Consider the following 24,571-nt stretch of genomic DNA (forward strand, 5'->3'; position numbering starts at 1 on the left):
GACAGCATGAACAGGGAGAGGGGCAGAGAGAGAGGGAGACACAGAATTTGAAACACACTCCAGAGTCTGAGCTGTCAGCAGATCCCAACGCGGGGCTCGAACTCACAAACTGCGAGAGCATGACCTGAGCCGATGTTGGACACTTAACCGACTGAGCCACCCAGGCACCCCGAAGAGTACCTCATCTTTCATTGGACATTGAAATAATGGAGAGGGAAGGCTTGTGATGTTCTCATACCTGGATGCACTATGTTAGAAGCAGTTATAGATTCTTTCAGATGGTTTCTGTACTTCAGATTGTGACATTAACTTGTATTTGAACTTAAGAATGCAGCCAAGACTTTTTGAAGACATTGTCTGATCTAGCTGTTTATTTTGACAATGAAGATCGGCTTTGTCAATGTTGTTATATGAGAGATGTTTTCATAAAATAAGCTAAATTTGAAGTTTATTTAATCATTGTTTGGTGAAACATATTTAAATCACGTTTATAGTATGCAACATTCCAAAAAATACATCCTTTGTAATCACTTAAAATATTTCAAATGATGATACAAAAATGTGCAAGAGGATACATAGCTTTCAAAAATCTTTTAGGGTATGGGAAAGCCAAAACTTTTGAAAAAAAGTTGTATAGGACTATTGTGAAAGTTATTTTGGCTGTATAAGAGATGAAGAAATGTATATATCTAATAACTTAAAGGAGGAAAAAACCCTTGATTTTATAGCGCTTCTCTTTCCATATAGAACATGATTTCCATTATTGTTTTGGTTAAGTCTGTTATCTTATATCTTTAAAAGTTTTTTGTGTTAAGGGGCACCTTGGTGGCTCATTCGGTTAAGCATCTGACTTCAGCTCAGGTCATGATCTCATGGTTCCTGAGTTTGAGCCCCATGTTGGGCTCTGCGCTGACCACATGGATCTGTTTGGAACTCTCTCTCCCTCTCTCTCTCTGCCCCGTCCCCACTTGCACACGCGCTCTCACTCTCTCTCTCTCTCAAAACAAATAACCTTTAAATAAAAAGTTACTTGTGTTAGGCACTGCTGTTGTACATTCTTGATACCAGAGATATACTGTTACATCTTTTTACTTTACAGTCCATTGCTGATGGTTTTAAAGAGGCAGTTCGTTATGTCCTTCCACGCCTTATGCTGGTGCCTGTATATCATTGTTGGCACTATTTTGAATTATTAAAGGTAAGATGAAGTCTTCCTGAACCGAAAGTACTTGCATTTATGAGGCTTAAGAACTAGTTTTAATCTGGTCATATTATTTTTCATACTTTCTATTCATAAAAATAAAGTACCTTAAATGTCTACCTTCTTTTCCATGGATAAAACCCTATGTTTCTTGTCTTCATATCATTTCCAAGTGGTAGAGAGAGGAAAATATGTCTTTATCTGTCATTTTGTAATACAGAATTTCAAAGTACTAATATAGAGATTACTTTTTCATTAATTTTTGAAGGCACACAGTAACAGTGATTTGCCTCTTACGTTAATTAGTAAAATGCAAAACATTGGTCTAAATTTCCATTATTTTAACTTATTAAGAAAAGCACTTCTTTTTTCCATACAGTATAGTATTCTTCCTCTCGTAGCTAGAACCCAAGCAACATATAAAAAGAATTACAGTAAAACTTGAACTCTTTTTAAAGATCAGTAAACATAAAAATATATTGAATTGTTAAAGGTTCTAATAAAAAAGTATAAACTTATTAAACTTAGTAAATTATATTACATATAGAAAAATGTAAAATATAAACATGTTATATAATAAATGAATGTATAAACACACCAGAGGTAAACCACAATGCCGACTTGAATGGCACTTACTTACATGCTTTTCTTTACAGTTTAACCATATACGTATATGTATCTATCTATATATATATATATATAGATAGATATATATATATATCACTAAAAATATATATAGTCTGTATCTGAACTTGATATAAATTAGTTCATATTATATATTATTTTGTGTCTTGTATCTTCTCTTAAAGTAATATTTGTAAAATTTATTGATACTGTATGTTTTTCTAGTTTTTCTTCCATTGTTTGAATACATTGCAACTTTATTTATCCTTTCCTAGCTGATGAATAGTGTTTTGCTATTGCTGATAACGCTTGATATGTACATTCTTGTACATATCTCTTGGTACATATGTGCATGCATTTTATTTCTCTAGAGTATATACTAAAAGATGAAATTGCTTGGTTATAAGATGTGCATATTTTCAAATGTAATAGGTAATGCCAAGCAGTTTTCCAAAGTGGGTTGTACAGTTTACACTCTTAAGAGAATGCATGAGTGTTTATGTTGCTCTTTATGCATATTTTCAGACTTTTAAATTAATGGTCATCTGGTATATTTATAATGGTATCTGGTGTTTTTAATTTATATTTCCTTGATTATTAATGAGCTTGAGTATATGTTTATTGGCCTTCTAGATAACTGTTGTAGTTTTATTGAAGTCTTTTGCCATTTTAAATATCTTCTCTCCTGTGGCTTGTCTTTGCATTCCATATTTCTATTTGTTATTATTGTGCATTAATTAAAAGTGAGTATATTCTATATTTAATCTAAGGGTTATAGTTTCACTGATGAGATACGGGTGGTTTCTCATTATTTATTCCTTGAAGCCTTTAAAGCACTACTACTTAGTTACAAAAGAATATCTGCTGCCTTTAGACAGGCATCACAATTCGTGAGTGTATGTTTCTTTTTCTACTCCACGTTCCTTTTGCACTTTAACTTGATCTTTAGGACTGTTACCCAAGTCAGCATGTGGGGAGATAGATATTTTCAGGGTACCATACATCCTAATTTCTCTATGTCATAGCTACTGATCTTCATTGACTCCAGCTAACATCTAGGACTTTTGTCTACTTTCAGATTAGTTCCCTTTTTCATTTGTAATTTCAAAATATCTTGCTTAGTAAAATTTTCTTCTGCAACATTTTTTTAAAAGGTTTTTGAATTTTACTTATTTACTTTGAGAGAGAGTGTGTGAGCAGGGGAGGAGCAGAGAGAGAGGGAATCCCAAGCAGGCTCCGGCTGTCGCAGAGCCCAGTGTGAGGCTCAGTCTCACAAACCTTGAGACCATGACCTGAGCTGAAATCAGGAATCGGACGTTTTGCCCACTGAGCCATCCAGGCACCCCCTTCCACATTTTAAATTACTTTTTAGAAGCTAGGCATCTTTCTGCATAAGTATTTTGTACATCTCCTTTAGGATACCAAGTTGTTATTTTAGATAACCTGTTCAGACTTTTTCCATCTAACTCTTTAGTAATAACATTAAAGCCAGAATAACTCTGTATCTTGTAGGCACCTAGGCAAGGAATTCATTTGGTGATTTCTAATGAGAAGCTATCTCAAGAATTCTTTTTGGGGGCACCTGGGTGGCTCAGTAGGTTAGGCATCTGACTTCGGCTTGGGTCATGATCTCGCAGTTCACCAGTTCGAGCTCTGCATCGGGCTCTGTGCTGACAGCTCGGAGCCTGGAGCCTGCTTCGGATTCTGTGTCTCCCTCTCTCTCTGTTCCTCCCCCACTCGTACTCTGTCTCTCTTTCTCTCAAAAATAAGTAAAGATTAAAAAAAAATTCTTTTTTTTTTAAAGTTTATTGATTTATTTTGAAAGTGACAGAGACCATGCAAGCAAAGGAGGTGCAGAGAGAGGGAGAGAGAATCCCATGTGGGATCCCATGTGGGGCTCTATCCCACGAACAGCGAGATCATGACCTGAGCTATAACCAAGAGTCTGATGCTCAACTAACCAAGCCACCCAGGTGCCCCTCAGGAATTCTTCTTTATGAAGTCTTATTACCCATAATGTGTGATGCTAAAGTTTTTGAGCACAAATAGGTGAACATCTTGATTCTGAATGTCTCTGTGGAGACAAATGGATCTCTAAAGAGCTCATAAAAATAATTGCAGCCTTCATTATGAATAATATATTGTCTGCCCTAGGTGTATACTTAGATTTCTAAAATTTTTGTAGAATGTTCATGTCTAATTGGAAGTCCTATCATTAGTCTTATAATTGCCTTCTAGTATGTGCCAATATTTAAAATCCTTCTTTGACTTTATAATTGAAGCTTACTTTTTTTTCCCTATGTGGATGATTGGTTTTTAAAATCTTCAAGGTTAGGGCACCTGGGTGGCTCAGTCATTTGAGCGTCTGACTTTGGCTCAGGTCACGATCTCACAGTTTGTGGGTTCAAACCCTGTGTTGCGCTCACTGCTGTCACCACAGACTCCAGTTTGGATTCTCTGTCCCTTCTCCCTCTGTCCCTCCTCCATTTGTACTCACTCTCACTCTCTCTCAAAAATAAATAAAACATTAAAAAAATTAAAATGTTCAGGGGTGCCTGGGTGGCTCAGTCGGTTGGGCGTCCGACTTCGGCTCAGGTCATGATCTCACAGTCCGTGAGTTCGAGCCCCGCGTTGGGCTCTGTGCTGACAGCTAAGAGCCTGGAGCCTGCTTCGGATTCTGTGTCTCCCTCTCTCTCTGCTCCTCCCCTGATCATGCTCTGTCTGTTTCTGTCTCAAAAATAAGTAAAAACATTAAAAAAATTTTTAAAAATTAAAATCTTCAGGGTTAATTTTACAGCTATGTCTGCATCATTAATAATGATGGCCTGACTTATCTTGAGACTGATCCTGGTAGCTGTTTTGCCACCAGTTAATCACTGGACTCCATGTCCTCGTAATTGGGACTGAAGTTGGTCAGCTAATTAAACAGTCATTTTGAATATTATATACATTTCATTCTCATAAACACACACAAAACCCCTATAGATCAACATTTGTATGTATTTATGTGCTAATCTGTTGACTTAGGATAAAATCTTTTCTTTGACTGTGAATCTTTCTTATATCACAAAAATTATCTTCTGTAATATCTATTTTCCATTTATTTATTTTTTATAATGCGTGTTTAAGTTTATTTATTTTGAGAAAAAAAGAGAAAGGTGGAGGGGTGGGCAGAGAGAGGGAGGCAGAGAATCCCAAGCAGCCTCTGCACTGTCAGCACAGTCAAAACAGAGTGTAGGACTTGAACTCACAAACTGTGAGATTATTACCTAAGCTGAAACAAAGAGTCCGTCATTTAACCAACTGAACCACCCAGGCGCCCCTCTATTTTCCATTTCTTTTAGATGGTACATGAACTTGAAGATGTTTGTAAAACAATCTGAGTGCAAAAACCTAGGTTTTCATAATTTTTCCAAAATTTTTATGTCATTTTCCTTATACCTTTTCAAAGGAGCTTGCCTTTAAAATTATTTGAGTTTTCATATAAATATCTCCTTTTATACTCCTATTTCTTTGACTTATGTAGTGAGTAATTGAATTACATAATTGCGGTATAGGCACAACTTGCATAAACATATTTGGAAACATACACTGATTCTTGCTAAGCATACGATTCAATTAGTGGGATCACAAGGGCCCAAATATTGTAGAATGTGGTCCAGTTATTAGCATTTATTGTCCTGTGAGAATCATTCTTTATGTTACATAGTGGGAGTGATCCACAATGAGAAATGCATTTAACATCAGATCAGTGTATATGTACGTATGTGTACACACACACACACACACAAACATATGAAACAAAAACTTTCATGAAATGCTACTTAACATTTCGTGCTGTGTCTGTTTATATTCTGTTCTGTTTCTTTTAAAAAATGGTGGTGATCCACTAATGGATTATGACAGGCAGTTTGAAAAACACTGAAATAAGGAGTAATTCTAAACACAAGCTAAATGGATTATCACATGAGCAGATGAGAAACTACTTTTTACTCTTAAATCTTTTCTGACTGTGATACTATTGTGTTTTTTTTTTTCTTTTTTTGCTGTTTATTTTGAGACAGAGAAGATGACATGAGTTGGGGAGAGGCAGAGAGAGAGGAGGAGAGAAAGAATACCGAGTAGGTTCTGCACTGTCAGCACAGAGCCCAATGTGGGGCTCAGTCGACATGGGGCTCAGTCTCATGAACTGTGAGATCAGGACCCGAACTGAAATCAAGAGTCATTCAACTAAGTCACTTAGGTGCCCCTGATACTGTTGGTTCTTTAAAACATAAAATTGTTTGTAATTACGGTAAAATATACATAACATGAAACTTACCATCTTAACCATTTTAAGTATGCTAAGTATGTTGTTATGGAGCCATTGTGTGACTGGACATTTGGGTAACTTCTATTCTTTGGCTATTGTAAATAATGCTGCTGTGAATATGGGTACACAGATATCTCCTCAAGAGTCTGCTTTCAGTTCTTTGAGATATATACCCAGAAATGGAATTGCTGAATCAGATGGTAATTCTATTTTTAATTTTTTGAAGAATCACTGTACTTTATCCCATAGCACTATACCATTTTACATCTCCATCAGCCATGCACAAGCATTCCAGTTTCTCCACATCCTCATCAACACTTGATATTGTCTGTATTTTTTAAATGTTTATTAGTTTTTGAGAGAGAACATGACGGGGAGGGGCACAGAGAGACAGAGACACAGAATCTGAAGCAGGCTCCAGGCTCTGAGCTATGAGCACAGAGCTTGACGTGGGGCTTGAACTCACTAACCATGAGATCATGACCTGAGCTGAAGTCAGACATTTAACCGACTGAGGCACCCAGGTGCCCCTGTAATTTTGGTTTTTTATAATAGCTGTCCTAATGAATGTGAGGTGGTAGCTCATTGTGGTTTTGATTTGCATTTCCCTAATGATTAGTAATGGTGAGCACCTATCTCTTCATATGCTTGTTAGTCATTTGTGTATCTTCTTGTGATAAATACCTATTTAAATCCTTTGCTATTTGGGGGGGGGGGGTTACATTTTTGTTGTTGTGTTATAGGAGTTCTTTATATATTATGGATATTAGTACTTTATCATATATATCAGATGCAAATATTTTCTTCCATTCTGTAGATTGCCTTTTTGTGATATTGTTTGGCTCAAGTACTCATCCAAATGAAATTTCATTTCATGTTAAGCTTACTTTGGGAAGAGAACCATAAGAAAGAAAGCTAGGCCAGTGTAACTTAAGGCTATCACATTCCTTAGGGAATAGAAAGCACAATCCTGGAGCAGTTTTAAACCTGTTTTAATCTGAAGTATTTGCTTCAGTCATATACCAAGGAATATTTATTTGTGGACATAGCATTTAAATATTATTCAACTTTTGGGGCGACTGGGTGGCTCAGTCGGTTAAGCATCCGACTTCGGCTTGGGTCATGATCTCCTAGTTCGTGAGTTCAAGCCCCGTGTCGGGCTCTGTGCTGACAGCTCAGAGCCTGGAGCCTGCTTCATATTCTGTGTCTCCCTCTCTCTCTGCCCTTCCCCTGCTCATGCTCTGTCTCTCTCTCTGTCTCAAAAATAAACATTAAAAAAGTTTAAAAAATAAATAAATATTATTGAACTTTTATTTCCCAGAACCAGAATTTATGATAAACAAAATAGAAAAATGACTACATAAGGAGAAATTACGGTATATCACATATAGTTTACTTGAAATTACTTTACAGTAAATTGTTATATTATTGTTATTCATAGCAGTACTTTAAAGTTCATCTTATAGGTAATATATTTCTTTTTGGTTCTTTTCAAATTTAATCTTTCTGAGGTTGATGACAAACTACTTTCATTTTTTAATTTTTTTCCTCAGATAAATTATAGATTTTTTTCTTAATACATAATTCAATCCTTATGTAAGAGGAACAAGAAAAAAATAATTCATTTCCTGGTTTATAAGTAACTTTGTTATTTTGTAGCATATTCTATGTTTATTCTTCTGTTGGTAAGAACTTGTCTCACTTCAGAATTGATGTGTTCAAGGCCAAGTAACATTCTTTGCTTCTCTGGTCATTCCTTGGAAATTTAGTCATGGAAAGAATAAAAAGTCTCCTGTCAAGAGAACGTAATCCTTCTTAATTTAATTTAAAGCTTAACAGGAAGACCTATTAGTAATAATTCTAATGAGGCTCATTGGGAAAGAGAAGACAATATTCCGATATGAGACAATTGAGTTTCTTTAGGAAATACCTGTTTACTTTGAAAAACAGAGAAGAGGTGCAAAAATAGTATAGTGTGCTCCCTTCACCTAGGTTCACTAATTCTTAAGATTATGTAACATTTGCTTTGTCACTGGCTTTGTGTTCCTGTGTGTGAGTGTATTATAACATTAAGACCTTGAGATAATCTCTATTAAGAGAAATGTTCTATCTATTGAAAAAGACTACAAGAAATATTTTGCTACATAATTAGTATTCTTTCAGTGCTGCCACATGATTCAAGGACATCCTAAGGAAGATAATGCATTTTTTTTCAAAGCATATAAAGAAAAGTGATAGGTTTCAATGAGTTGAATTCTCACCAAATTACTAAAACACTGTTTTTATGAAAATGTTGAGAGAACTTTATTATTACAAAAAAAGAATTGATCACATATATTATTTCACACCAAGACTGAATTCCCAGTATAATGAATTAGAAACAAATTTATAATTTATTGTAATTTACCTTCAGGCACACAGACATCCATAGTAGATACAGCATTTTTATAGGAATTCAAGAGAATCATGATAAGTATTTCAAGAAGTCTCATAAAGAAAAAACTTACATGGTGTGTAAAATCTCGGGATATACTTATAGACAAGTAAGGAGAATAATGATTATCAAGTAAGCAAGGAATATATTCTTTAGTCAAGTTCATAAGATATTACATCTTTTTAAAAAATTTTATTTTTTATTTTTTAAAATTTACATCCAAATTAGTTAGCACTTAGTGAAACAGTGATTTCAGGAGTAGATTCCTTAATGCCTCTTACCCATTTAGCCCATCCCCCCTCCCACAACCCCTCCAGTAACCATCAGTTTGTTCTCCATATTTATGAGTCTCTTCTGTTTTGTCCCCCTCCCTGTTTTTGTCGTCATATGAAGTCATATGATTTTTGTCTTTCTCTGACTAATTTCACTTAGCGTAATACTCTCCAGTTCCTTCCATGTAGTTGCAAATGGCAAGATTTCATTCTTTTTGATTGCCGAGTAATACTCCATTGTATATATATGCCACATTTTCTTTATCCATTCATCCATCGATGGACATTTTTGGGCTCTTTCCATTCTTTGGCTATTGTTGATAGTGCTGCTATTAACATGGGGGTGCATGTGTCCCTTTGAAACAGCACACCTGTATCCCATGGATAACTGCCTAGTAGTGCAATTGCTGGGTTGTAGGGTAGTTCTATTTTTAGTTTTTTGAGGAACCTCCATACTGTTTTCCAGAGTGGCTGTGCCAGCTTGTATTCCCAATAAGATACTACATCTTAATGAAAGATCATTTCCACTTTATTGCTTAGTTTAGGCATATATTGAAAGGGCATTTCTCTCCTTGACCTCTTTTCCAAAGCACACCAACTTCATTTTATTTCTTAAACTGTGTAATTATCCAGTTTGTTTTAACATTGAGGGGGTCCCCTTCAACTCATGGTCACCAGATTTAGGCAGAAACCAGTGTTTTGCATAGTGTTGCATCATTGTAGATAGGCAGTGAGTGTAGTGCACAGCAAAAAACATGAACCCTGGAATCGGAATTTCTGGGTTTGAATGCACTCTGCTGTTCATCTTGGGTGAATTACTTAACCTTTCTGTACCTTGGTTTCTTCATTTGTAATATGTATAATCATAGAGCCTGTCTTACAGAGTTGTACCAAAGATTAAGTAAGGTAATGCATAAAAGAGCATGCATAGAGTAAGAACTAAGTAAATGTGTATTGCTGTTATTTGTCTAAACATTTAACAAAATTATAAGTATTTATACAGTAGTCATTCATTCTAATTACCTTTGGATATCTACCATGTAGTATACTAAAAATGAATAGGGGCTCCTGGGTGGCCCAGTTGGTTGAGTGTCTGACTGTTGGTTTCAGCTCTGGCCATGATCTCACTGTTCATGAGTTTGAGCCCTGTGTCAAGCTCTGCACTGTCAGCACAGAGCCTGCTTGGGACTTCTTTCTCCCTCTCCTTCTGCCCCTCCCCTGCTTGAGCACACACACTCTGTCTTTCACTCGCTCTCTCAAAACATAAATAAACATAGGGGCGCCTGGGTGGCGCAGTCGGTTAAGCGTCCGACTTCAGCCAGGTCACGATCTCGCGGTCCGTGAGTTCGAGCCCCGTGTTGGGCTCTGGGCTGATGGCTCAGAGCCTGGAGCCTGTTTCCGATTCTGTGTCTCCCTCTCTCTCTGCCCCTCCCCCGTTCATGCTCTGTCTCTCTCTGTCCCAAAAAATAAATAAACGTTGAAAAAAAAAAATTAAAAAAAAAAACATAAATAAACATAAAAGTAAATAAAACATATCCCAGGGTTTAAGGAATTCATGGCTTAGTGAAGAAAATAAACATTAAACAAATAATTACAACAAGTAAATGTAATTAAGTGTCTAAGAAGTAGTACTGTGGAATTGCTGAGGCAGGAGTAGCAATGTCTAGGGAAGTAAGAAAAAAATTAATATGGGCTTTGGGGATATAGGGATTTTTATCCTACTTTGGTGTGTAATTTATTTTGGGGAGCAATGAAAGGTAAATGCTGAGGAGCTTTTGCAAATTAAGAGTGGCAGTAAATCACAGTATGTGTAAATCAAATCATGTTGTGCATGGTAAACTTAGGTAGTGCTGTATGTCAATTATATCTTAATAAAACTGGAAAAAAGAGAGAGCCAGTAGAAACCTGACTGCATCCTGTATTGGAGGTCAAATTACTCTAAGGATTATCAGGACATTGACAAAATTGGATATGCACAAAATTAGATAATAGAACTTCATGAATGTTACATCTCCTGAAGTCAGTCACTACCATAGAAGAGTATCTTTGCCATAAGATGCACTGCTGGCATATTAAAGGAATGAAGGGGAATGATAGTATTTGAGAGTAATTTGTGTATCTCTTAAGTTTTCCTTGCATTCCAAAAACCATCTCAAAACTAGCAGCGGTTCTCCTTCCTCAGCAAGGAACTGAAAGGATAGCATCACACACTACTCTCAAATAGTTCAGGGGTAAAATGGTGCACATACCCTCACACAGAATAAGGAAGCATATGTAGCAAAATGTTAAAAGTTGGTTACTCCTATTATACAGGAATTATTTGTATTGTTTTCATAAATTTTTTTTAAATTTGATATTATTTTAAGAGAATATAAGGAGGGAGAAAAAGGAAGAGTTTCATAGAGAAGAGGCATTTGAGCTGTCCAGAGGCTAATTTGCCAGGTGGATAAGGAGGAGCAGAGAAACCCTATAGAAAGCCATAGAGATGTGAAAGAGCTTGGCTTATTTGTAAGTAGTTCAGTATGGTAATTTCTGTGTTGCCGTAAGATGTTTAGAATACATTCTTTCAAATGTCTGTAGACAGCTTGGGTATTTATTTGATGTTTATTAAATCTCACTGATCTTAATTAAAGTTCAGGAAATGTTTAGCAAATTGGTGAACTAAGATCATGGCAAACAGAGCCACTGCTTTATGTACTTTGATCACTAGGAAATCCTATGCTTTAAATACCCTGAAATATCCTCGAAATATCCTTTTTTTCCTGTTCCTTGACAGCCTTTAATTATAACATGGATATTTAGAAATGACATGGCCATTTATGTAGATGAGTTTGAGCAGCCTGAAGACTAAGTAGACTGTAGAAATAGTATCCTCATACACCTAAATAGAAGAGCAGCTCTCATTTTGGTAGACTGTCATTGTTAGAGATAATTTGAAATTTGGATTGACAGAAGCAGTAAGAAAAAAACTGTAATTAAGCATTTTATATCATCAATACCCATATTTACTAAGGAAATGTTTTAGAGTAGAGCTGAGAAAAATCTTTTTGCAAGAAATCTTTAAAGCAGCAAAATAAGTGATTTGGCTAGTAATGTTTCACCTTTAGAAGTCCGAATGACCAAGCCCTGATCCTTTTCCAATTTCTTTGGTATTTTGCCTCTTTTACTTTCATCCTCTCAATTTCTTATTTCTTAATCTAGAAATTAAGGCTTTATTTCTAATGATAGTCTCTTCAAGTATTTATATTGCTGATCTTTTGGTAATAAGACTTCTACATGTATCTCAAAACATGCCACAGATGGCTCTGTGTTCTGGAGAATAATTTTTAGGATATATAAATGAAAGGTAATGGACCTAGGAAAGCCTGGCTGGCTCAGTCAGAAGAACATGCAGCTCTTGACCTCAGGGTCATGAGTTTGAGCCCCATGTTGGGTATAGAGATTACTAAAAAATAAATAAACTTAAAAAAGGTAATGACCTAGCACTCAAACAATATTTATTCAGTTCCTTGCTGAGGAAAGGGGATCATTATTGAATGGTTTTCAGACTGTTCTTGGAATATCAGGAAAATTTATCACAAAATTTCTAGTAAGGTAGTTTAAAATCATGAAATAGGTTTAAATTTTTAAAAATTTTCTGAAAGAAGTGATTATAAGTTTTCCATATTTGTTCTTGCATAAGTGTATTTTTGTATCTATATAATCTGTATATAATATCTACATAATGCTCCACTTTGACTTCTTTTGTCAAACAAATTGAAATGTTGGAGGGGTGCCTGGGTGGCTCAGTCAGGTGAATGTCTGACGCTTGATTTCAGCTGAGTTCATGATCCCACGATTGTGGGATTGAGCCCCATGTCGGGCTCCATACTGAGTGTGGAGCTTGCTTAGGATATTCTCTCTCTCTCTCTCTCTCTCTCTCTCTCTCTCTCTCTCTCTCTTTCTCTCCCTCTCTTTCTCTCCCTCTCCCTCTCCCTCTCCTTCTCCCTCTCCCTCTCCCTCTCCTTCTCCTTCTCCTTCTCTCTCTCTCTCTCTCTCTCTCTCTGTGTCTCCTCTGCTTGTGCTCTTTCTTCAAAAAACAAAAACATTGGATCATCATCCAAACTGAATTATTTATTACAAGGTAAATTTTCTTTCATTTTGAGAGTGAGATACAAGAGAAATGTTGGATAAGTCCAATAAAGCCAGAGTTGTTAAAAATTTATAAACCTTATTTCTAAGTGTTAATGAGATAGAATATTGGCTTTCATGGTTTTTGATATTTACTACAGTGGTTGAATTTTATGTTGTAAAAGATACCAGTTGAATCTCAAAGATGCTGTTTGCAGAAAAGTTTATGATGGATTGGGTTGCTTAATTTTGTATACTTGATTATGTTATATAACAAAGATATGCAAGCTTTTAGACATTTCTGAAACATAAGAACTTAATCATTCAAGAATATGAAATAACTTATGTGGTTATCTTATAGTCACTAACAAAAGCAACCTGTAAGCTTCATGTTTTGCATATTTCAAACTATTTTTATGTATCTGGAAAATGTCCAAATGTTTTTCACACTTCTTTTTCTGATTGCTCTGGCAGTAGTACTTTATATGTGTATTATATTTACATATGTAGAAAGAGAGTTGGTTTTGAGAGATCAGGTATGTAATGAAATAAAAGTATAGCTGGTTATATTAAGCATATTATTAAGCATATTTAAAATTCATTTAGAGTTAATAATTTTTGTTGCTCTTTAACTATAAGAAAAAAAAGAATTGAACAATGCAGGTTTAATATTTGTTTTTTTTTAGCAATTGAAAGCATGTAGTGAAGAGCAGGAAGACAGAGAATGTTTGAACCAAGCTATTACTGCTCTTATGAATCTCCAAGGTAGTATGGACCGAATTTACAAGCAGTATTCACCTAGACGCCGACCTGGGTAATTCCAAACTGTTGAAAATATGAATGCTTCTGCATACTTCATATATAGATCTGATGCCTAATTTTTTAAAAGAAGTCTTATTCGTAGTGATAATTGCATTCTTGAAAGTTATACTTTTGTTTTACATTTTTCTTTTGGTCTTTGAGTTTAAAATTGGCATTGTCAGGAGCGCCTGGGTACCTCAGTCACTTGAGCGTCCGGCTCTTGATTTTGGCTCAGGTCATGGTCTCAGGGTCCTGGAATCAAGCCCTGTGATGGGCTCTGCCCTGGGTATGGAACCTGTTTGAGATTCTCTCTCTCTCTCTCTCTCTCTCTCTCCCTCTCCCTCTCTCCCCCACCTTCTGTCCCCACTCAAACTCTCTCTCCCTGTCTCTCTCTAAAATTAAAAAAAAATTTAATTGGTATTGTCATATTGTTGAGATAGTATATCTTTTAAAATTTTATTAAATATAGTCACTTTTGTATGTTATATAAGAAATTTAGGATTCTTTGTAACTTTAGTTCTTATGGCATTTGGAATGAAATACAGTTTGTATAGTACTTTTCTTTCACAATAATGAAATTGAGGCGTGTGTCTTTTGTGGCAAAGTTAGTAGGAGGAAGTAATGCTGAGCGCAAAATCTAGTGTTTGATTATTTAATATTTTTATCACTTGATTTGAGGTAGCTTAAAGAAATTTAGATTGCTTAGTCATTGAAAAAGCTAAATTTATCTTTTTTTTTTTTTTAGGGATCCTATTTGCCCTTTTTATAATCGTCACTTAAGAAGCAAGCATCTGGCTATTAAAAAAATGAATGAAATTCAGAAAAACATAGATGGATGGGAAGGCAAAGATATTGGACAGTGTTGTAATGAATTCATTATGGAAGGTCCATTGACACGAATTGGTGCTAAACATGAACGGCATATTTTTCTCTTTGATGGCTTAATGATTAGCTGTAAGCCCAATCATAGCCAGTCACGCCTTCCAGGTTACAGTAGTGCAGAATACAGATTAAAAGAAAAATTTGTCATGAGGAAAATACAAATATGTGATAAAGAAGATACCTGTGAGTGTAAACATGCTTTTGAAATAGTATCCAAAGATGAAAACAGCATAATATTTGCTGCTAAGTCTGCTGAGGAGAAAAATAATTGGATGGCCGCACTTATTTCTCTTCACTATCGTAGTACACTAGATCGAATGCTAGATTCAGTGTTATTGAAAGAAGAAAATGAGCAGCCATTGAGATTACCAAGTCCTGAAGTGTATCGTTTTGTGGTAAAAGACTCTGAGGAAAACATTGTTTTTGAAGACAACTTGCAAAGTAGAAGTGGAATTCCCATCATTAAAGGAGGAACTGTGGTGAAATTAATTGAAAGGTTAACATATCATATGTATGCAGGTATGTGAAACTCATTACAAATGCTTGCTTACCTGGGTTGTGCCATTTTTGGGGCGCTCGAGTGGCTCAGTCTGTTAAGCGTCTGACTCTTGATTTTGACTCAGGTCATGATCTCACAGTTTGTGAGTTCGAGCCCCACATCTGGCTGTGTGCTGACAGAACAGGGCCTGCTTGGGATTCTGTCTCTCCCCACCGCCTCTCTGTTCCTTCCCTGCTTGTGCTGTCTCTCTCCAAATAAATAAATAAACTTAAAAAAAAAGTTTGCCACTTGTGATGAGCACCAGTTTTTGTACATAAGTGATGAATCACTAAATTCTACTCCTGAAGCCAATATTACCCTGTATGTTAACTAACTAGAATTTTTTTTAAAAACTTGAAGCAAAAAGAAAAAAATGCTTGAGGCATGGAAAAAAAGGGATTGCTTCTAAAATATAAAAAGAATTCCATAGGATCAAAGGGAATAAATAACTAATTAAATGTCTCTAAAATACAGTATTGTTGGTGCACATGGGGTGGCTTAGTTGGTGAAGCGTCTGACTTGGCTCAGGTCATGATCTCACGGTTCATGGGTTTGAGCCCCACGTCGGGCTCTGCACTGACAGTGTGGAGCCTGCTTGGGATTTTCTCTTTTTCCCTCTCTCTCTCTGCCCATCCCCCACTGTGCTCTCTCTCTTTCTCTCTCTCTCTCTCTCTCTCTCTCTGTCTCTCTCTGAAAATAAACTTAAAAATATATATGTATAATATTGTTAACTTCATTAATTATTAAATATTCATAAAAATTGTATGACTCTTAAATTGGAAAACAGTCCTCATTTATCAAGAAATACCATGGGGTGCCTGAGGGGCTCAGTTGGTTAAGCATCCAACTTTGGCTGAGGTCACGATCTTACGGTTTGTGGGTTTCGAGCCCTGCGTCGGGCTCTGTTCAGACAGAGCCTGGAGCCTGCTGTGGATTCTGTGTTTCCCTCTCTTTCTGCCCCTCCCCTGCTCGTGCTCTGTCTCTCTCTGTCCCTCAAAAATAATAAACATTAAAAATTGTTTTTAATTTAAAAAAAAAGAAATCCCATAATCGCAGGAAGACCATGGTGGGAGGAACCAGAATAAAAAGAAAAAGGAAAAGGGGCACCTGGGTGGCTCAGTAGGTTAAGCTTCTGACTTCTGCTGAGGTCACGATCTTATTGTTCAGAGTTCAAGCCCTACATTGGGCTCTTTGCTGACACCTCAGAGCCTGGAACCTGTTTCAGATTCTGTATCTCCCTCTCTGTCTCTGCCCCTCTCCTGCTCTCACGCGTGCACGCTCACTCTCACTCTCTCTCTCTCTCTCTCTCTCAAAAATAAATTAACATTGAAAAAAAAAGGAGGAAGTCCTCCAAAATATGCTACTTTGAATTAATGAAACTGAATAAATTGAACATACGTCCCATTTTATACTCTTTATCTTTTCAGATCCCAATTTTGTCCGTACTTTTCTTACTACATACCGTTCATTTTGTAAACCACAGGAATTACTAAGCTTACTGATTGAACGGTAAGAAAAATATTTATTTTACTTAACACTTGATAAAAAGTTAACTACTTTGTTCCTTGCAAAGTGATGGGGACCTAGTATGTGCTCAGCTAGTTTTTGAACATAATATATTTGGCATTAAATTAGTAGTATTACTGTTCTCTTCAAACAGTATGCTCATTGAAATATCTTTTATAACAGAGGTCTCTTCAGATCATAGCAATATTTATAGTGGTAATCAAAAAGACCCAATTTTGAGTATGTATTTAAATGAGTTTTTGGGGGGCAATAAAAACTTCCTTAAAAGAGACTTTTTTACTTGTCACTTTAAAATAGACTTTTTACTAAAGAAAATTTCAAACCATATAAAAGAGTAAATGGAAGAGTACAGTAAACCCCATTTATTCATCATCCAGCTTCAGTAATTATCAACCCATTTTTCATCTCTTTCCCTACTGACTTCAATACTCTAACCCAGGATTATTTAGAAGTAAATCCTACACAACATATTTCATCTGTAAATATTTTCATTTTCATTTTCCAAAAGATAAATATTTTTATTAAAAACATAATTAAAGTCTTATATGTAAAAAAATTAACAGTTCCTTCATTGTGATTAGTTTTTTAAAAACTCTAAGTTTTGGATTGAATTTTTCTTCTTTAGATAGTGTCTGGGCTCCAAAATAATTTTTGTTTCACATATAAAAACCTAATACCAGAATTACATCTTCACCTGTATCATTATGTTGTACTGTGAAACTAGGTTTACCAGACTGAATCAGTGTAATGTGCTATGAAGATCTAGTTAGTTGTATTTCCATGTCCAAAATAAGGAAAGCACATTTCTTAGACTCCTATTTTAGCTATATTTCCTATGATTGGGCAAGGTTTCCTTTTATTTGTTTTAGCTTTGATTGTTACCTTATCCACTTAAGTGTGTTCTTCAAATATTGTTTAAAATTCAGTTTGGGCCTTCTCTTGTATGTATAGTCATTTAAGGAAGTTTATGTCTACTTTAATTTTAACAAAATAAATATTAAGGACAGATTATTAGATGTACCAATTCTGTTACATCATTTAAGAAAGTTTTTCTCCTTATAGATTATTTTTATATAGCTTGATCTTTTTAATTGACCTTTTCTGTATTGATCAGTGCTAGTTACCAACTTGTTTTGATAAAAGTAAGAATATTAAACCTTCCTACTGTATAGCTAAAGAACAATTTCTTACAGTATGTAATACTTCGGGGAAAGTTTATCAGTAATTGCACTTTTCACATAAATGATAAGAAAGAAAGTTGCTTAAATAAAATATTTTTTCTGTTGTATTTTAAATCCTTTTCATTTGTATATGAAACAAAAAATTTCTCTTATTTTGCTTCTTTTTTTTCTTAGATTTGAAATTCCAGAGCCAGAACCTACTGAAGCAGATAAATTGGCAGTAGAGAAAGGCGAACAGCCAATCAGTGCAGACCTTAAAAGGTTTCGCAAGGAATATGTCCAACCAGTACAACTTAGGTTTGGCCTGAATATTTTATTTTTTATGTGCTGTTCAATTTTCAATATACAGTTAGCATACCAGGATACCTATTAAGTAAAAATTATAAAATTTTATGTGAGTGTGCCTACTGTCAACTTTGCTCCTCCTCCTTTGTGATCATCTAGTAATTCTGGGCTATTTTATAGTTTATGATATTTATGGAATCTATAGCTCTTTCCCCATTATTCTCACACAAAACATAGACATTTATTACTTCATCTAAAAAATCATTTCAGCAATTTCTAAAAATGTTAATTGATAATAGCAGCTGCTAGCTGTTAGGTACTCACTGTGTACCTAAATGCCTTATCGTTTTTATCTCATCCTCATAATACAGTTACTACTTTATATATGAAAGAAATTGAAACTTATATGAGGAAATTGAAACTTAGCAAGATAAAGTAATTTGAGATAGGTCATATAAAGAGAACAGCAGGACAGGTTTCAGACTCCATTCTGACTTCTTAAGCCTGTATTCGTTTTTTATACCACTGAGATTGGAAATTGGAAGCTCCTTTGACTAGCTTTCTTTACAGTCCCTAATTGTACATGATCTAAATATTTTTTTCTTTGTAAATATTAAGATTCCTTGATTATTGCTAACTAATAAATTACAACTTTGGAACTGAGTATATGATTTATTTTCCAGGATAATTGTCACAAATGAATGTACTTTCAGAGAAATGATAGAGTTCCCAGCTACATGACTCTCAGCCAAAACTTTAAAAAATTTAAGGGGTACCTAGCTGGCTCAGTCAGAGCATGCGACTCTTGATTTTGGGGTTGTGAATTTGAGCTCTGTGTTCGGTAATAATAGTTATGTATTCTATTTTAAATGTTTAAGTGGCTTTAAAAAATATATCCCTATATAATTTGAGCAATAGCTAAGATTAGCTAGGGGAAGCCATCTTGGAAGAGGTAAATCTGAGTGCCCCTAAAGGGTGTATAGGATTTAGGTAGGCAGAAAATGACCATAGGTATTCAAGGTCCTGGGAAATAGTATGAACAAAGGCAAGAAGACAAAAGTGAGAATGGTGTGCAGACGAAATAAGTACGGAAACTGACTCAACAGAAATGAAGACCATGTATTGCAAGAAGTAGTAGGTGGTATTAACTATATGGAATGAATGGGGTGGAATTCAAGATGGCCTTGAAATACAAGCCAGGTTGTTAAAACAGTCCTACAAACATTAAAAAATTTTTAGCGGGGCGCCTGGGTGGCGCAGTCGGTTAAGCGTCCGACTTCAACCAGGTCACGATCTCGCGGTCCGGGAGTTCGAGCCCCGCATCAGGCTCTGGGCTGATGGCTGATGGCTCAGAGCCTGGAGCCTGTTTCTGATTCTGTGTCTCCCTCTCTCTCTCTGCCCCTCCCCCGTTCATGCTCTGTCTCTGTCCCAAAAATAAATAAACGTTGAAAAAAAAATTTTTTTAATAAATAAATAAAAAATAAAAAAAATTTTTAGCAATGATGGTAATTTTCATAACGATTGTAACATTTTCTATTGTTGTATTGCAAAATTTTTAACATAAATGAAATTTGAGAGAATTTTACAGTGAGAGTTCATACATCCACCACCTAGATCTACTGCTAATTTTGCTATATTTATTTTATCACACATATATTCATTTATTATTCTTCTTTTGGTCCATTAATCGTCAAATTTAGGGGATGTATTTCAAAGTACACTTCTTAAATACTTCAATTTGTATATCATTAAAAGTGCATTATTTGTTTATTGTACTTTTGCATCTTTTTTTTAAGTTTATTTAAAGAGTGAGTACATGTGCATACACATGCACACACATGAGTGGAAGAGGGGTAGGAGAGAAGAGGAGAGAGAATCCCAAGCAGGCTCTGAGCTGTCAGCACAGAGCCTGATGTGGGGCTTGATTTCATAAACTAAGATTCTGACCTGAGTCAAAATCAAGTTGGTTGCTCAACCAGTTGCCCCCCAGTAGCCCCAAAACAATCACATCTTAAATGTACTTTGGTTGAATTTTAACAAATACATACATCTCTATAATCCAAACTCCTTTCAAGATATAAATGTTCCCATCACCTCAGAAAGTTTCCTCATGCCCATTCTAATCAATTTTTGTCCTCATTGCCCAAAGCAGTATTCATCTTCCTCCATAGATTGGTTTTACCTGTTTTAGAATTTCATATAAACGGATTCTTATGTACTCTTTTGTGTCTGACATTTTTCACTCATCATGCTTCTGAGCATGTTTTTGCTTGTGTCAGTAGTTTCTTCTGTTTTATTGCTAAGGTAGCAATATGAATATACCACAATTTTTTTTTCCCACTGAAGGACACCTGGGTTCTTTTCAGTTTTTTATTACTATTAATAAAGCTGCTATGAACTTTATTTTATAAATCTTTTGTGAATATATTTTTTCATAGGTCTTGGATAAATAACTCAGAGTGGAGTGGCTAGCTTTGTAGAGTATTTATGTTTTTGGTTTTAAAAGAAACTGTCGAATCTTTCCCCAAAGTGGTTGTTCTTTATTACACTCTTACCACCAATGTATGAGAGTTCCAGTTGCTCCATATCCTCACCAACATTTAGTTATGTCAGTCTTTATATTTTAGCTGAACTGGTGGGGTATAGTGGTATGTCTTTGTAGTTTTAATTTGCATTTTTCTTTTTTTAAATTTTTTTTTACATTTATTTATATTTGAAAGACAGAGCACTAGTGGGGGAGGGGCAGACAGAGAGGGAGATACAGAATCTGAAGCAGGCTCCAGGCTCTAAGCTTTCAGCACAGAGCCTGATGCAGGGCTCGAACTCACGAGCTGTGAGATCATGACCCAATTGGAAGTCAGACGCTTAACTGAGTGAGCCACCCAGGTGCCCCATCTGTTTACATTTTCTTAATAATGTCTTTTGGTCAATGGAAGTTTTTAATTTTGATGAAGTCTAATTATAAGATTTTTTTTCCTGTACATGATACTAATTTTAAAATTACATTAGCTGCTGTAGAAATTATGAAGGACAGAAATTGGCAACAGATTGACCTAAGTGTGAACTAGAAGTTAACAGTTTTGTTTCTTTGAAATATTTTCTAAGCCACCGAGTCTACCAGGCACACAGTAACTTAAGATTGTTTTATTATAGATAACATGACAGAGATTGGGAATTTAAAGTTTTTTCTTAGCCTGGGAGAAAAACTAAAGTCGGGTGGGGTTGGGGGGGGAGAGAAGCTAACCTACAAATGGTCATTTTTTAAAATAATGAAGAAAAAATTCTAAAGTAATTAATTTACACTATCATTATGTAGTGTTATATTTGTTATATATAATGTTATATTTATACAGATAGATTAAATCTCTGTTTGCAAGGTTGTAAGAGTCATTTTTGAGGTACTACAAAACAGCTCTGTCAGAAATATTTTTATCTTGACATAAAATAAGGAAATGTGGGCATAACTGTAGATAACAAAAGTCTGATGATAGCACTTGAGTTTGGAAACAAATACACTAATCTTATTTGATTTGCCATTTTATGTGAAAAATATATCAATTTAGATCTTTAAAAAAAATCCTTTTCAATTTAAGAATTTAAGATAGCGTTTGTACTGTACAGAAGATGAATTTTCTACATATCTATAAAGAAAAGTTACTTTTCCTAAGCATAAAGGGGTAGTTAAATATGGAAACTACAATTTTTATGCTTATAAATATTTTTAAAGTATAATTTTAAAACAATAAATTAGTCTTGAGACCGGTTTTCACATCATTGAAGTACTTAAGGTTTTAACTAAATACAAAATAGAAACTCTGAGTGTTATATTGGCCCTTGTATATAAAGTTGTCACTATGATATTAGAGAAGTAGAAGAAGCTTAGGTTTTGCTAAAATGTGTTTCTTTCCATTTTTTTTTAGGATCTTAAATGTGTTTCGGCACTGGGTTGAACATCATTTTTATGACTTTGAAAGAGATTTGGAGTTGCTTGAGAGACTAGAATCCTTCATTTCAAGTGTAAGAGGTATATTATTTAAAGGTTTGATTGAATCTTATGTTGCACATGAGTTGATTTTTAAATTTGACTTTTAAATAAGCTAAACTATTTTATGTATTTTAACAGTTGAAATAACATTTGGTATGGTTTATAGACTCTAAGGGACTCACATGTTAGAGCCACTGGAAGTCTGAGAACCTTACCTTTTCAAGTTTTTTAGGAGAATCTTTCTTTAAAAGAAGTTATAAGTCTTCTTTAATAAACATTTAAAATTTTATCTCAAGGTTTCCATTCTTTCAACTAATTTTATCTATTTTTGAGTTCTTAATCTTATTCTTTAGTTTTGAATGGTTAACAGCTTTTCAAAATGATATTTACTTCTGGAAAAGTCTTTGTATACTTTTAGCACCTGAAAGATAAGACTTTCCTATCTGAAGTTTCAGAGCACAGCCCATGAAATTAAATTCTGCACCACGAACATTTAAGCAAATGTATATTATTGAATCAAGATCATTTATCTAACAGTATAAGGCATTAATTAAGAATAGTTTAAACCTAACTTCTCTCCTACTTGTTTTTACTTAAGGGGGATTTTATTTAAAATAGAGACTGTGATTCCTTTGTTTCAACTTTGAGATGTTTAAGATACATTATCATCATGTGTGCCTTGATACTTGTTTTTGGTAGTAAATTAATTTTTTTATATTATTTTCTTAATAAGGACACTAAATTATATATGATCTAAGAAACTCCTAAAATAATATATGTAGGGGCACCTGGGTGGCTCAGTGGATTGAGCATCTGACTTTTGATTTTGGCTCGGGTCATGATCCCAGGGTCGTGGGATCCAGTCCAATGTTGGGCTCTGCATTAAGTGTGCAACCTGCTTAAGATTGTCTCTTTCTCCCTCTGTCCCTGTCCCCCACTCACACTCACTCTTTCTCTCTCTCTAAAATAAAAAAATAAAATACATATATGTATTAGAATAAAGCAAGTAAAGGCTTATGTTAATGTCTAAAGTTGATGTCGTAAGGCCTTTCTGAAGTAAGTTATACCACAGCATAACCAAATAGTGATGAGGGAATGTTTCTTTTTATAAAAATATTTTAACTAATAAATGGAGAAGGAATGATAGAATTAGAATATTACTATTTTTCAACTCCCTAATAATATTGTAACAAGAGAAGTAACTGGACATTATATGCTGGCTGTTGGAACTATTCGTGCAAGTATTCATGTCAAAAAATTGATCCTATATCGTATCACATCTCTGTGTGTATGATTTACAGAAAAAACAGGGAACAGAGATACCACAAAAACAATTGGAAAAATTCAGACTTGGGAAATACCACAAGGCACATGATTCCATTTTAACAAGTGAATTGCAAGCAAAAATGAGAGAGAAAAGGAGAGACTGTAAATTGATGAAAAGAGATTTGAGACACTGACTCAGTGCAATTTATAGTTCATGTTCAAACCCTATTTCAAAGAAACCAACTATTAGAAAGCATTTAGGAGAGAATCAGGGAAATCTGAGCACTAATTAGATATTTGATGATATTAAGTTATTGTCATTTTTATATATGATAATGGTATTGTGGTCATTTAAAAAAGTGTTTAATTTTTTAGATACATACTTAAATACAAATGAAATAATATGATATACTTGTTTCACAATAACATGGGGGGTGGAGGGAGGGCATGAGTGGGGTTAGATGAAACCAAAATTGGCCATGAGTTGATAATTATTGAAGCTGGGTGAAGATCAGAGATTATATAAAGATTTGCAGTCAGTCTGTCAAGTAAAAGGTATTTTTTTATTTGTACTCTGCAACACAAACATAGGGAAAGCTATGAAGAAGTGGGTAGAGTCAATTGCTAAGATCATCAAGAGGAAGAAACAAGCTCAGGCAAATGGAATAAGCCATAATATTACCTTTGAGAGTCCACCTCCACCAATTGAATGGCATATTAGCAGACCAGGACAGTTTGAAACATTTGATCTTATGACACTTCATCCAATAGAAATTGCACGTCAGCTGACACTTTTGGAATCTGATCTCTACAGGTAAACAATTAATGTTCATTTGCTGCTCTGTTTTCAAGAATCTTAAACATACCTCTGTCTATTTTCAGAACATTTTGCAAATTATTTATGAATGCTTAAAAATGCCTCATGTCGGGGTGCCTGGGTGGCTCCGTCGGTTGAGCATCCGACTTCGGCTTAGGTCATGATCTCACGGTTCATGGGTTCGAGCCCCGCGTCAGGCTCTGTGCTGATGGCTCAGGGCCTGAAGCCTGCTTCGGATTCTGTGTCTACCTCTCTCTCTGCCCCTCCCCTGCTCACACTCTGTCTCTCTCTCAAAAATAAATAAAGATTAAAAGAAATTTTTTTTAAAAAATGCCT

The 24,571-nt window shown here is 35.0% G+C and overlaps 1 protein-coding gene across 3 annotated transcripts in view; it reads left to right on the forward strand.

The window, feature by feature from the left end:
- The window catches only part of SOS2 (SOS Ras/Rho guanine nucleotide exchange factor 2), an 89,813-nt gene that overhangs the window by 40,384 nt on the left and 24,858 nt on the right, over positions 1-24,571 (forward strand). For 2 of the 3 annotated variants that reach the window (XM_025919113.2, XM_086709788.1), the window contains exons 8-14: positions 1,100-1,198; positions 13,640-13,767; positions 14,500-15,155; positions 16,602-16,683; positions 18,057-18,179; positions 22,088-22,191; positions 24,010-24,232. In XM_025919113.2, coding sequence (XP_025774898.1) covers positions 1,100-1,198; positions 13,640-13,767; positions 14,500-15,155; positions 16,602-16,683; positions 18,057-18,179; positions 22,088-22,191; positions 24,010-24,232 — 1,415 coding nt within the window. The remainder of the gene's footprint in view (positions 1-1,099; positions 1,199-13,639; positions 13,768-14,499; positions 15,156-16,601; positions 16,684-18,056; positions 18,180-22,087; positions 22,192-24,009; positions 24,233-24,571) is intronic. The other variant, XM_086709787.1, reaches the window with a different exon arrangement.

Source organism: Puma concolor, chromosome B3 (assembly GCF_028749965.1).
Source record: "Puma concolor isolate L17-30 chromosome B3, mPumCon1.1.hap2, whole genome shotgun sequence".
NCBI classification, from domain to species: domain Eukaryota; kingdom Metazoa; phylum Chordata; class Mammalia; order Carnivora; family Felidae; genus Puma; species Puma concolor.